This window comes from Schistocerca gregaria, chromosome 5 (assembly GCF_023897955.1).
Source record: "Schistocerca gregaria isolate iqSchGreg1 chromosome 5, iqSchGreg1.2, whole genome shotgun sequence".
In the NCBI taxonomy this organism is placed as follows: Eukaryota; Metazoa; Arthropoda; class Insecta; order Orthoptera; family Acrididae; genus Schistocerca; species Schistocerca gregaria.
In genome coordinates, this window is record NC_064924.1 from 209,868,245 (window position 1) to 209,883,319 (window position 15,075).

The 15,075-nt window shown below is 40.6% G+C and overlaps 1 protein-coding gene across 1 annotated transcript in view; it reads left to right on the top strand.

Moving 5' to 3' along the window:
* Nucleotides 1-378: 378 nt before the first annotated feature.
* LOC126272992 (uncharacterized) overlaps nucleotides 379-15,075 on the top strand; it is a 48,980-nt gene continuing 34,283 nt past the window's right edge. Inside the window, exons 1-2 of the mRNA XM_049976344.1 lie at nucleotides 379-620; nucleotides 11,412-11,463. Coding sequence (XP_049832301.1) covers nucleotides 543-620; nucleotides 11,412-11,463 — 130 coding nt within the window. The 5' untranslated portion in view covers nucleotides 379-542. The remainder of the gene's footprint in view (nucleotides 621-11,411; nucleotides 11,464-15,075) is intronic.

Below are 15,075 nucleotides of genomic sequence, written 5' to 3' on the forward strand. Positions count from 1 at the left end.
TTGGCCGGCCATATTTTAACCTTTCTGGATAAATTCGCTGTGCCAATGATGCATTGTACAGTATATATCACTAAGGACATTATTATTATGTTGGGAGATCTTTTCGGAATTCTGTTTGAAATACCATCAACCCTACAAGAGCGTTTGTCTTTTTGAACTTTTATAATTGTATTAATTTCATTGAGGATGTTGGAGATACTGGTTGCTTATAGTTTTGTGGAATGACGAAACACTGTTCAGCCCTAACCTGCCTTCCATCTTTGCAACGACTGGTCGGGAGCGGCGTTTCGGCGAAGCCTTCGTTGCCCTCAAACTAGGGAGCGACGTATCAGCTTATTTATACAGCTCGGCCGCGCCACGCCGCGGAGCGCCTTATCTCAGACACGGGCTTTTTTGCAGAGCGTGGCGTCACCCGCGATTCGGCTGAAGAGCGGAGCAGCAGAGTCCTGGCAAGTGGAGAGGCGCGCCGAGGCTGCCGGAAGCGGCGGCATCCGCCCGCCGCAGTATAAAGCGGGCGCGCCGGCCGCCGACCGCCACACACCATGGCGACCACCGTGCTCTCTCCGGCAGCGCTGCTGCTGGCTCTGCTGTTGGCGGCTGGTTGCGTCACCGCTCGCAGGGTAAGTGCCGCTGCTCCTGTGGCAAGTCTGCTGGCCATTCAACGGGCTAGCGAACTGACTGTAACAGGCCGCTTGGCATTTCCACATCTCATATACTAAGGTAGGCAATGGCCTTGCCTCAGTGGATTCACCTGTTCCCGTGAGGTCACCGATTTTAAGCGCTGTCGGGCGTGGTCGGCACTTGGATGGGTGACCATCCAAGCCGCCATGCAGTGTTGCCATTTTTCGGGGTGCACACAGCCGCGTGATGCCAATTGAGGAGCTACTCGACCGAATAGTAGCGGCTTCGGTCAAGAATACCATCATAACGACGGGGAGAGCGGTGTGCTGACCCCACGCCCCTCCTATCCGCATCCTCCACTGAGGATGACACGGCTGTCGGATGGTACCGGTAGGCCACTCGTGGCATGAAGACGGAGTGCATATACTAAGGTTCAAAAAGTCATGGGATACCTCCTAATGTTCAATGAAAACAATACTAACTGCCAACTCGTATGCCCGTAATAGCTATTACAAGACCAGTTAAAGGCACTGCTATATTTGTAACACGAAGGTTTTTGGATTGGAGCAGTTTTGGCCTGAAGACGACGTAGTGTTACGTCGAAACTGGTTGCCTAGAAATAAACCTATGTAACGGTGATTGGTATTGTATTTATTGAACATTGAACAGCCATAGTCTCATACTCCACCAGAAGGTGGAGTTGCATTCACCTCCTAATGTGCCGGCCGTTGTGGCCGGGCGGTTCTAGGCGCTTCAGTCCGGAACCCCGCTGCTGCTACGGTCGCAGGTTCGAATCCTGCCTCGGGCATGGATGTGTGTGATGTCCTTAGGTTAGTTATGTTTAAGTAGTTCTAAGTGACCTCAGATGTTAAGTCCCATAGTGCTCAGAGGCATTTTGAACCTTCTAATGTAGTGTCGGACTTCCTTTTGCCCGGCGTCGTGCAACAACTCGACGTGGCATGGACTCAATAAGTCCCGTGACATATTTGCGAAAATTTTTGCCGGTGCAAGATGTTAAGCCTCAATTGATCTCTCGATCGTGACCCATAAATGCTCGAAGGGGTTCATGTCGCGTGATCTGAGTGGACAAATAATTGCTCGAAGTGTCCGCAACGTTCTTCAATCCAGTCGTGAACAATTGCGACCAGGTGACGTGGCTTATTGTTATCCATAAAAACTCCATCGTTGTTTGAGAACATGAAGTCCATCAGTGGCTGCAAATGGTCTCCAAGTAGCCGAAAATTATTTTGACCAGAGGTCCCAATGCAGCCCACACCATTATGGAGAGCCTGCAGCTTGCACTGTGCCTTGTTCGCATTGGATCCATTGCTTCGTGGGGTCTGCGCCACACTCTAACCTTACCGTCAGCTATTAACAGCGGAAATCGGGACTCATCTGACCAGGCCTCAGTTTTCCAGTCGTCTAGGGTTCAACCGATATGGCCACGAGCCCAGGAGAGGCGCTGCAGGCGATGTCGTGGTGTTAGCAAAGGCACTCGAATCGGTTGTCTGCTTTTATAGCCCATTAACGCCAAATTTCGCCACAATGTCTTAACGGATATGTTCGTCGTACGGCCCGCAATGATTTTTCGCATGTCCCACATTGATTTCTGCGATTATTTCACACAGTCTTGCACGTCTGTTAGCACTGACATCTCTATGCAAACGCTATCGCTCTCGGTAGTTAAGTGAAGGCCCTCGGTCACTTCTTTCTAATCCAATATTCTCAACAGTGAAATTTAGTATTCCCGGCGCACTCTTGACACTGTGGATCTCGGAATATTGAATTCACTAATCACTTACTAGGTGGAATGTCCAATGCGTCTAGCTCCAGCTACCATTCCGCGGTCAAAGTCTGTTAATTCCCGTCGTGCGGCTACAACCACGTCGGAAAACTTTTCACATGAATCACATCAGTACAAATGACAGCTCCGATAGTGCTCTTTAGATCTTGTGCACGCAATGCTACCGCCATCTGTATACGCGCATGTTGCTATCCCATCATTTTTACCACCTCATTGTGTGTGACCATATAGGAGGGGTAGTTACGTTCTTTCAAACGATGGATGACGTGGTTGAGACCTTTTGAGACCTTTGTTGCATCGGTTGTTCAGGAACCGCCCCATCTCCTCATCATCCCGGAAATCCTTGCCACGCAGTGACATAACTACTGCTTGGCATGTCAGGAGAATTGAGGAAGGTGAGACAAAATTTGATAGCCCAGAGGAGCAACTTGTGTGGCACTCTGTCCTGTGTAGAATGACCTGAGGCGTTGTGGAACAAAAGCACCCCCTTGGAAAACTTCCAACAACACCTCGAAAAGCTTCGAAAATAATTTATTTTTCGGCACTGTCACACTAATTTCAAACGAAACGACCAGTTTCGACTGGAATCTGCCATCCTCATATCGTAAAATAACTGTCGTGGTTCACTGCCATCACTGTAGAAACCGCACTGGATTGACTGCAAGGGTGAACATTGTGGTTTCTGTATTAATGAGAATGAACCAAGTCATGTGTTATGATGTAAATATATCTGATATCGGCTGAACCACTTCATTTGATATTAAAGTGATTGTGACAAATGATAAATTATCTTCAGAACAGTCATTCTGCCGATTGAAACGTCATTCTTTCAACAGTCCTGTGGCTTCTTCAGGCGATTTGCCCCTTCCGAGAACAACCTGTTGTCATCGCACCATGGCAATCACAGAATATATTCAACGTCACCTACCCCGATGACGGTTGGGTAATTGCACTTTATGGTGGCGGTGTATTCGCAAATTTGCTTTGTCTCGTGATCATAGCTATACAGTACTCGTTCATAGTGATTATACGGCTAAAGAACTCATGTAGAATGTCGTAGCACAGCTACGATATTTTCGCATTTTGCATTTTGCTTTGTTGGTTTACATTGTCTCCTCTCTATAAGAATTTCGTCATCAAAATACGGCTTGTGTTTGTTCTACACATTAAGTTTAGTTTGTGCTGAGTGTTGTACTTTCCGTATTTGATTGACAGAAATCTCCGAGACTATTTTTCCCCCGGAGAGACAACTGTTACAACTTTTCCGGAGGTTGTACCCCACAGCTCATATATCTGAAGAATGTCATATTACCGTCTTGAGTTGCTGATAAAGTTCTTTATTTACACTAGCAGTTTCAGTGTTCATAACACCATGGTAGGTGAAAATCCTTATCGTCAGATGACAAAATCGTTAATTATACATTGTTCCGATACTCATATGACATTCTTGTCTACATGGTCTTGTCTGTGAGGTCTTCTCCATGCGGTATGAATCTGTTCACAGTGTTAACTCCGATTGCAGTTATAACATGAGTGAGAAACACTAACTAGCACAGACTTTATAAACTGACCATGTAATTTATACGGCGGTATGACAACAGTGTATAATTCATGATTTTATCATTTGACGATAATGACTTCATATTTCGCCTGACATGGTGCTGTGAATACCTTTACGAACCTGATAATGGACAACCGACTGAAACTGATCGTGTAAGTGTAGAATTTTGCCAACTGCAGTAATGTGAATTTTTTCGAATTATTCAGTTGTTTGTTTCATGTAGCTTAATCGAGCTAAGCTTTGTATTTACTGCAGCTGTTTAATTTACTTCCAGATACCAAGTTGACAAAATAAAGTTAAATGTCTTTTGGATATATTTGCCACATTGACGTTCGTTCTCTGTCAGTTTATTTCCTTAAAATACTGTTAACTCCGCATTTATGGAGCACCTCTATATACTGCAGCTTTTTTGAAGTTTTTGTATCTTATTGTATCAATTATACAGTTCAAGACGTGACTGAGATGTACTGGCTATGTAGGTTCACGCTTTGTTGTTGTATATGTTTCAAAATCATAGCTGTTAAACCGTTTGGTGGTTCTTTTACTTCCTTCCACGATCTATATCCTACACAAACACGGCATCACATTGCCTTTTAACATCCCACAACCATAATCTTCATTATTCTACGATGAAGTTAAAGTTGACATTTTAACCTTGAGCTATTATGCAGTCATATATAACAGTCTATTTCAGACTTTATCCAGTTTACGATTTGTTTCGGCACTGATACGATTTATACCGCATTTTAGACGAAATATATTGTTAACAGCCACTATTTTGGAGTAATGAGAAGTCTCTTTCAGTATTTTCCTTTCATTTTCTCTCTAACAACTCGTAACATCTTTCTCCAATTACTTATTTTTTGAGATTGTTGTAGATTACACCTAGTGTTTTTCGGGTCTCTGTTTCCCGAAACGCATGTTTGTTGGTTACCCTGATACGCATTCCTAACACAATAATCTCGGCCTTGTGGCTATTCACTTTAGCATCTCCTGCTGCTCTTTACTTGTCCAACATTTTCAGAAATTTAGTCATTTCTTCTGGGTTCTGTAGCGCTATTCCGACAACATCTGCATTTGCTACAGACGCAGAATATACACCAACGGCGTTTAATAGCGAAATTTCATGATCTATTATTGACAAAGGAGATCCAGCACTATAGGGAGCACCATCATAGATAAGGGGCATATTTGTTTTACTGAGCGATTTATGTTTATTATGTTAGTTCAAATGGTTCAAATGGTTATAAGCAGTATGGGGCTTAACTTCTGAGGTCATCAGTCCCCTAGAACTTAGCACTTCTTACACCTAACTAACCTAAAGACATCACACACATCCATGCCCGAGGCAGGATTCGAACCTGCGACCGTAGCTGCAGCGCGGTTCCGGACTGAAGCGCCTACAACCGCTCGACCACAGCGGAAGGCTTATTATATTAGTTCTTTGTCCATTTATAAAAATTCTCGAGCTTGACAAGCTGTATATGACTTAGTAGTTTTATAAATTCGGGATTAAACCCTTTCGCGGTCATTATTCTGTAGGGGTACTTCTGGCTTCTTGTATCGAATACTTTCAAGAATGCAACTGGTAATACGTCTGCACTCGCTTTTGTTGCGTAATGTTACCAAATTGGGATTAGTATGACCATTCTTTCATCGAAATGTTGCAGAATGTCGTATACAATTCATTACACTGGTTATTTGCTGATTTATTGTCTCCCAAAAATCTCATAAGACTCGGTTGGTGTTTCATCTGAGCCCGGTGATTTCCATTCTGCTGCTTGTCTTATTGATTGAAGAATCTCTTTGTTTGTGTAGGGGTTGCATAATGTTCGATTATCATTTGTGCCGAGGTTTTCTGTCACATAGTGAGTTTCCTTGTCACCGGTAACATCCTCTCCACAAAGGTTCCGAAAGTAGGTATGAATTTCTTTAGAACACCTTTCTGCTCTCCCTACTACATTTACTTTCTTTATTTGCATACCCTTTACTATCTGTTGATTGCTCATTCGTTGTATTTTAGAAGATAGTACAAAGATGTTTGTCCTGCCTTGGCTTCGTTTATTACTTAGGTTCTTTAAGACCATACAGCTGTTGCTATGTGATAGGTTAAATTTTAACCTAAACCTTATCAATACTTTATGTATCACACGCAGTCTCTGTACGTCTGCAACAAAATTTACAGATATTCGAATATTCGAAATTCAAGATGTCTTCTTGTACCTTTCTTTTGCAGCTTCAAAATTGTATTAGAAACTTCCCAGTCCACCGGTTTGCCAGTTTTACCCAGCATTCAAAAACATTAGAATGTTTCTGTACTTGTCTTTTACAAGCTACCATACGCTGTTAAATTATTCTAATCCTCCGTGTAAGTATATACTAATGATTTGCTTCATAATCTTTAAAGTTTCATTTGCTGTGGTAGTATCTCAATATAGGTTATGTAACAGTAAAAATCAGAGAAGGTGAGAGGTACTATTTCAAGATTAATTAGATTCGTTTTCTGTGACCGTTGTTGAAATACTATCCAACCTGTTACTGCTGCGTTCGTGAGCCAGTTGTAGGTCGGTACTTATACATGTATTGGTTTCCACGTGTCAGGAAAGCCAAGGTTTCAGTCTGTTAATTTTGGATGTTGATCAGTAATATATCACATACAGTTGAAATCATTTGCCTTGTGTGTTCTTACGCAACAAATACACATACTACTTTAAAATTTTGATCCCTCAGTTTTATTACCTGACCAACAATGGGTATTTTCAGTATTAGTGTGTTAGAAATAAGTCCAGAAACTCCACGACGCGAATCTGAGTCTTTTATTTCCGAAAACAAAATTCCTTCGGTCACTCGTAGGTTCTCCATGATCAACAAGTCCTGCGGATATTCATATAAGACTCGTAGAACGTCACATGGATTTCCTCTGAAGAAACGTACTGTACAAGAGCTGCGTCAACAGAATAGCGATACAGAAAATCTGCAACTACTGATATTTTCTATTTGCTCGTGAGTTTGTTTACATCAATTGTTGCAGTATTATAGGACTGACCCGTTTAATTATGGCCTATATGAGCCGAATAAAAGAAACTAAAGTTGAAATTCTCCCGGTGTGCCTGGAGGTTCATCTGCCCAGGGTCCGTATTTCTGTATACCGCTTGCCAGTCCCATGTCCCTACATTCTTGTGCGTATAGAACTTTTCTCGATGCTCACACACAAAGTGTATTTGACGTTTCTCCACAGAGCGTATGTAACCTTTCTCATCGTCTTTCCTTCTTTTGTGATGGTAATTACTCCTGGACCTTTCTCTGTTAGCGATACATAATATCGGCCTTTTAGGTTGCATCAAACCGTTGTTTCTTACATCATTAGCCAGACTGCGCTCCTTTATTTCGTAGCCCTCATACTGAGTAACATTCAGGTCTCCGTTTGTTCCAATTCCGTCGTAATTTGTTCATCTGTTGATCATTTGTTTCTTTCTCGTGCTGTACATAACTTTTCCCTTCTTTTCCACAGTTACTGGAGCCTCACTTACTTCTTGATCAAGTGAACCTGTCATTCCTGAAAATAATTACTTCAGTTTGTTGTTTTCTATACGCCCTATTTTTGATTCTGTACGTTTGTATTTTCTGGACGCTGTTGCTCCATATTATTCCTGATATAGCTGACTCTGACGTATTTGCACTACATTTGTTTTCAGAGCATTAGTTTCATTTCTTCAGCCCATTTACATTTATTCGCTTAAGTGGATGTAGACGCACTGATTTCATTTCACCTTGACAAAATGGTTGCATGTGTACTTATCCGGTGGTAGCCGTTGTTACTATGTCCCTTAAAAGGTTTTCTGCGGTCACAAGAATTGTTACAATGTTCTGCTGAGTACAGGGGTAATCTTCTTCCATTAAATCTCTTGTGCTTACAGGTAAAGAGACAAGACCCTACTTGCTTCTGAAACTCCACTCTAGCTAACCCAATTTCAAATGGTTCAAATGGCTCTGAGCACTATGGGACTGAACTGCTGAGGTCATCAGTCCCCTAGAACTTAGAAGTACTTAAACCTAACTAACCTAAGGACATCACACACATCCATGCCCGAGGTAGGATTCGAACCTGCGACCGTAGCGGTCGCGCGATTCCCGACTGTAGCGCCTAGAACCGCTCGGCCATAACCCAATTTCATTTAGTTTACCACCCAGATCTCCATCTGACAATGTATCCTCTCCAACCCATCGTTACTACCTCGTACTTTATCAGGTGGACCTTCAAAGTGCTGACTGTAACTTATTATAGATCTTAAACCGAAACCAGCATAAGTAATGGCAGGTGTGCTTACCAAACTACCATCGTCCTTAAGTTTTATGCGTCTCACAAATACGCTTTTTTAATATTTTTGTTGCTGTAGTTGTGGTCTTCGGTCTGAAGACTGGTTGGACGCAGCTCTCCATTCTACTCTATCCTGTGCAAGCCTTCATCTGTGAATAACTACTGCAACCGACATTCTTTTGAAGCTGCTTACTATATTCATCTTTTGGTGTCCCTCTAAGAGTTTCACCCCATACACTTCTCTCCAGTACCACTCTAGTGATCCCTTGTTGTCCTAGAATGTGTCCTACCAACCTATCTCTTCTTCTAGTCAGGTTGCGTCACCGCAGTTCTATTCAGTAGCTTCTAACCTTCAGCATTCTTCCGTAGCGCAACAATTCATAGGCTTCTATTCTCTTGTCTAAACTGCTTAACACTATGTTTCACTTGCATACATGGCTACACTCCATGCAAATACTCTCAGAAAAGAGTTCCTAACGCTTAAATCAATATTCGATCTTAACAAATTTCTCTTCTTCAGAAACGCTATTTTTACCATCGCTAGTCTACATTGTATATCACCTCTACTTCAGCCATCATTTATTTTTCTGCCCAAACATCAAAACGCATCTACTATTTCAAGTGTCTCATTTCCTAATCTAATTCCCTCTGCAGAAACTGATTTAATTCGACTGCATTCCATTATCCTTGTTTTGTATTCGTTGATGCTCATCTTACCTCCTCCTTACGAGACACTAATGCATATAAATGCCTGAGACTTCCTCATCATCCAGTTTTACTTCATTTGTTTTAGTTGAAAAGCGATATTTTTACTGCACCGTGTCCAAAGTACACAGTGAAAGGAAACACAGAGAACTCTAGCTCCACTAGCGGCGCAGACAACGCCCCATGTCCGCTCACTACGGCTGCCGCAGGCAGACTGATCGATGGTTATTCTTGTAAGCATCGACAGAAAAGGAACGCCAACAACATTTTTTTGTGTTAATGTACCGACATCACAAGCAGAAAATGAAGAGATAGAGCGTACGATGGCACACAACGAGTAACTCATAATGCAGTGGGCGATGGAAATGTAATAATCATGGGGCATCGGAGTGCTATGATAGTGGAGGGAATAAAAGTTAGTTCTGTGGAATAATACGGAGTCGGCAATGGGAATGAGAGAGCAGGAGGACTTCCTGAGTACAGCAATGAATGTCCGCTAGTAATAGCAAATACACTGTTCAAGAATCGCTAGAGAAAGAGGTATACCTGGAAAACGCCTAGAAACAGGAGAATAATTTTTTCAATCTTCTTACTTGTCTGGTACGTCACGTGACGAATTCCTGTCTCATGCCAACACCTTCGTTTGAGAGTAGCACTTGTATCCTAGAGAAAGATACCAGATAGATCAGGTGATCATAAGACAACGATTCTGAAATGAGATACTGTAGTACGTGCCCAGGAGCAGATACAGACTCAGTTCGCAGTTTAGTAATGTTGAAGATTAGATAATTGTCAGGAAGGTGTGTAAGGAAATGGGATATCGAACAACGGAGGAAAGATAATCTGCGTTTTAATTTCTCTGAGGCTGTAGATATTACGATAATGAATATCACAGAAGGCAGTTCAATTGAAGAAGACAATTACTAACCTGGGCAGACATTATGATTGGAAGGAAAGTAACTGAAGAAACTGTGAACGACAGAATAAATATTTGAAGCGATCGATGAAAGAATGAAATACAGAAATATTTATGAAAAGAAAGAGACAGAGCAATGAATAGTGATGAAATTGATATTAAGTGCAAGAAGTTACTGCGAAATGACTGCAGGAGATACTTGAAGAAATTCAAAAGGAACTGGTAGTCGGAGCTTCAAGACATCCTTCGGTAAAATTAAAACCAAAGGAGTCAGTATTAAGAGTTGAAACAGAATTCCACTGTTAAACGCAAATGAGACGGCGGTTTGGTAAAAGGGTACGTCGAGGGCCCCTGCGAATTGCAAAACTGTTTTAAGTGATAGAAGGAGAAATGTGTTCGAGTTGCATGCAGTGTGTGAAAGATCTTTTGAAGACTGAGATAAAAAATAAAGCAGAAGGCGTAGAAAACATTGCCTTAGAAATTCTAAAATCATTGGGGAGGTGATGATCAAACAAGAATTCAGACTGGTTTGCAGAACCTATGACTCTGGAACATATAATCGGGCTATCGGAAGAACGTCATCTACACAATCAAATGCGAGATAAATGCGCGAGTCGTGCAGTTAGCTTAATAGTTCATGCATCCAAGTAGCAAAGAAGAAGAATATACAGAGAATTAAAAAGGAAAAGTGCGGGTATTTAATATGGAGATTTATTTGACTTTAAGAAATTACCGGAGAGGGAATTCCTAACTTGCAGTTGGTAACGTGGTCAAGACGAGAAAAGTCAAGACACTTTTGTAGGATTTGTCGACCTAGGAAAAGCGTTAGACAACGTAAACTGGTGCAAGATATTTGGGAGACAGAGAGGTAATAGAAAATAAGTATAACAATCAAGAGAGGAAGAATAAGACTGGAATAACAGTCTCGGGTCAAAAAGAGCATATGGTCCAGCTCATCACGTACATTGAAGAAGTAATGACGGGAATTGCTTTTTTAGCAGTCTTTAGTTGATGAACGAAGCGATAGCGTTGTTGAAACCCGAAGTCCACGGGTAATAGTTAGTTAATGCTGGCTCCCATTTAGACTGCACATGAGGGTGGATTCTTCCTACAACTTACTTGAGGATGAAAAGACGGCGTACTGAAACAACAAAACTGGTCGCATAAATAAAATACATTCAAAACACACACGGCTGATGGCGTTTTTAATGTTACGTTTTCTTGACGAAAAGGAGTCATGACGTACACATATCAGAGAGTCTCTGTTATTGGGTTATCTATGTCACTTGGCTTTACCAATACAAAAGAAAAAACACTATTCAGAATAACAAGCACGTAAATACTGATTTGCTAGCCGCACGAAAAGTAACAAAGACAATATGTATGTTCTTGGAAAGGCAAACCTGTTAAACATTGAACTAAGAATAATTTTTATAGTATAGAGTATAATGAATACTTGAAACAATTTTTGACGTTTCTTCTGCAGGGTCCTAGACCTTTCGGCCGATGTGCTTCGTCGGTTGGTGATATAGATAGAGGTAAGTACAAAATATAGATTGTGTGTTTATTATTAATTTATATAACTAATTGGACAGTTCTTCTGTTTGGTATACAGAAACAGCTGATATTAGACTGAACTGTTTTAAATTACACGTAATACATTAGTAAATCAAGATACAAAGTTTGTAATTTAAACAAGAATTGTTATTTGAATTTAATGTTAATTTAAAGTTCATTAAAAGTGAATCATTCCTTTTCATTGTGGGTGTTTCAGACTTTAAATACTGAAACACATTATCATTAAAAGACAAAAGCTATCATAAGCACACAAATATGTAGTGCATAGAAAATTTTACGCTTTTATTTATTCTTATTTAGCCTTACCAGAGTAGAGCTTTAAGGTCCTCTCTTATGTCTGGCCAGGAATAACACAAACCATATTATCATATAGCATTCAAAATGTAAATTATTATTACTATTGGCACAGCTACCAATATTAACAATAAATGGCATTAAGAATGATATAGATTATTGTAGCGCATTTGAAGCATCGTTTAGCATTATCAGAAGCGGAAGAGATGAAGAAAGAAGAGACTATTGAAATGACAGTGACAGTTGCTATTAGGAAAGGACAGAATTTAAATAGATAACTCTATGCTCAGGAGGGAGATGGAGCTGTGAAGGAGAGTATAAGGGAGAAATTTACTATTGTGATAGAAGATGGATCATTAGCTGTTTTATGAAATTTGAAAGGAATTCAATTTTTCTGGTATTCTGAGAAAGATTGTTCAAAGATGAGTTCATGACACAATAAATGATCTAGAGAATTTCACAGTGTTATGTAATGCCGTAGAGAGGATTTTATCTTTTTGAGAACAAGTATTTCTGCTATTCTATTCTGAAAGTTTAGTAAGAGTTGAAAATAAACAAGAGGGAGTTCAGTGCCTGAGAAAACTATGGAGCCTAGAGTATGATAGTTCCTATGCTTATCAGCTTGTAGACATGAGTATTGTTTGTAGGCAGGAGTGATATGGCGAAATAGCTATGTCACAAATGTTCTCTACACAAACATTTATCGGCAGTTCTAGCGGGCGTCGTACAGACGTCCTTTGAGAATAGGATCATCATAATCAAGTATGGGGAGTATTAGAGACTCTACGACTCTCTTTTTCAGCTTGAAAGGGAATATTGTATTTTCGGAGGGAATGATGTGACGGTGATACCTTCCTACAGACTGGTTTTTGTATTTAGTCGAGTCTAAGCGACGCTCCAAGACGAAAAGTTATTTCTATACGTTTACGATTAAGAATGGAAGAGATTCTGTGTACTGATATTTAATACGTTTTTAGAGTGACTACGACTGCTTGCGTTTCAAATGGGTTAAGTTTCAAATCTAAGTTCTGCATCCACTCTGATAAGGCAAGTAAATCAGCATTTACCTGCAGGATGTGTGCACATAGGTTTGTTGGACTTCCACGTAACGATAACAAAAGGTCGTTGGCGTATGCCATAACAAAAGATCTTTAGGATATAAGTGATATTTGCTATGGGAAAGAATAGTCGAGACATCATTAATATATAATGAGGGAAGTAATTGGCCCTGTATTGGTCATTGAGAGACCTCTGAGCCTGGGAGGATTTAACAAATTTAAAAAAAAAGGGTTAGAGAGAGCGTCTTTAGTTAGTACAAAAACGTCCTAGTTCCGGATTCAAAACCCATCACCGCTTAAATTTTGATTAATAATCAGCACCGGTGGTCGAAGATTTCCAGCATAAGAAGTCACTGTCATTCTGCCAAAGGTCTTTTCAAAGACGGCAGAGGAATGGACGGAGGTTCAGGGCACTCTATTGTCCTCAGTGTGAGGTATTGTCCCTAAAGGTGGAAGAATCAGCAATGATCAACTGCATGAGGATGCAGAAGTCAATGGAAACCACAGAATTAAAGACAACTGACGTGTATCCATAGAACATATGACTTGTAATTGAAAAAGTGTCATGTTGATATCTCCAGTGGAAAAAAGATTCCAGAATTGTCCCCCATTCCAATGTCTGGGAAGGGACTGCCAAAGGGGAGGTGACGCTGAGAAAAAATTTCAATAATCAATGAAGGGATAACGTTCTACAAGCCGGGGCGTGGAATGTCAGAAGCTTGAACGTGGTAGGGAAGCTAGAAAATTTGAAAAGGGAAATGCAAAGACTTAATATAGACAAAGTAGAGGTCAGTGAAGTAAAATAGAGAGAAGGATTTCAGGTCAGATGAATATAGGTCAATATCAACAGCAGCAGAAAATGACAGAAAGTAAGTAGGATTCGTTAAGAATAGGAAGGTAGGGCAGACAGTGTGTTACTGTAAACAGTTCAATGATAGTGTTGTTCTCATTAGAGTCGACAGTAAACCAACACAGACAGGGATAGTACAGGTATAAATTCCGACGTCGCAAGCTGAAGATGAAGAGACAGAGAAAGTATATTACTGAAAGGGTGATGAAAACCTAATAGTCATGATGGACTGGAATGCAGCTGTCGGGAAAGAAATAGAAGAAACGGTTACAGGAGAGTACGTGCGTGGGACGAAGAATGAGAGAGGGGGAAGACTAATTGAGTTCTGCAATAAATTTCAGATCGTAAAAACCAATACTCTGTTCAAGAATCAGAAGAGGAGGATATATACTTGGAAAAAGCTGGGTGGTACAGGAAAATTTCAATTAGATTATATCATGGTCAGAGAGAGATTCCGAAATCAGGTAATGGACTGTAACGTGTACCCAGGAGCAGATACAGATTCAGATCACAATATGGCAGTAATGAGCAGTAGGCTGAAATTTAACAGATTAGTCAGGAAGAATCAATACACAAAGAAGTTGGATATGGAAGTACTAACGAATGACAATATACGTTTGAAGGTCTATAAGGCTACAGATACAGCAATGAGGAATAGCTCAGTAGGCAGTACAGTTAAAGAGGAATGGATAGCTCTAGAAATGGTATTCACAGAATTTCGAAAGAAAAATATAGGTATAAACAAGGTAATATGTAAGAAACCATGAATAACAGAAAAAATACTTCAGTTGATCGATGAAAGAAGAAAGTATAAAAATGTGAAGGGAAATTGAGGGATACAGAAATACGAGTCGCTGAGGAATGAAATAAATAGGAAATGCATGGAAGCTAAGACGAGATGCTTGCAGGAAAAATGTGAAGACATCGAAAAACAAATGACTATCGGAGGGACTGACTCAGCATACAGAATCATCAAAATTAAAAGCAAGGATGGTAACATTAACGATTCAACAGCAATTTCACAGTTAAATGCAGAGGAGAGAGCAGATAGGTGGAAAGCGTATGCCTCTATGCGGGAGAAGATTTGTCTGATTGATAGAAGACGAAACAGGAGTCGATTTATAAGAGATAAAGAATCCTGTATTAACCTTTAAAAGAACTTTGGGGGACGTAAGATAAAATAAACAGAACGTATAGATGACACATAGATAAATTTTTATAAAATCATTGGGGTAAGTGGCAACAAAACGACTGTTCACTTTGGTATGTAGAATGTATGAGTGTGGCGACATACTACTGACTTTCGGAAAAATATCAACCCGAAAACTGCAAGAGCTGACAAGTGCGAGACATATAGAACAATCAGCTTA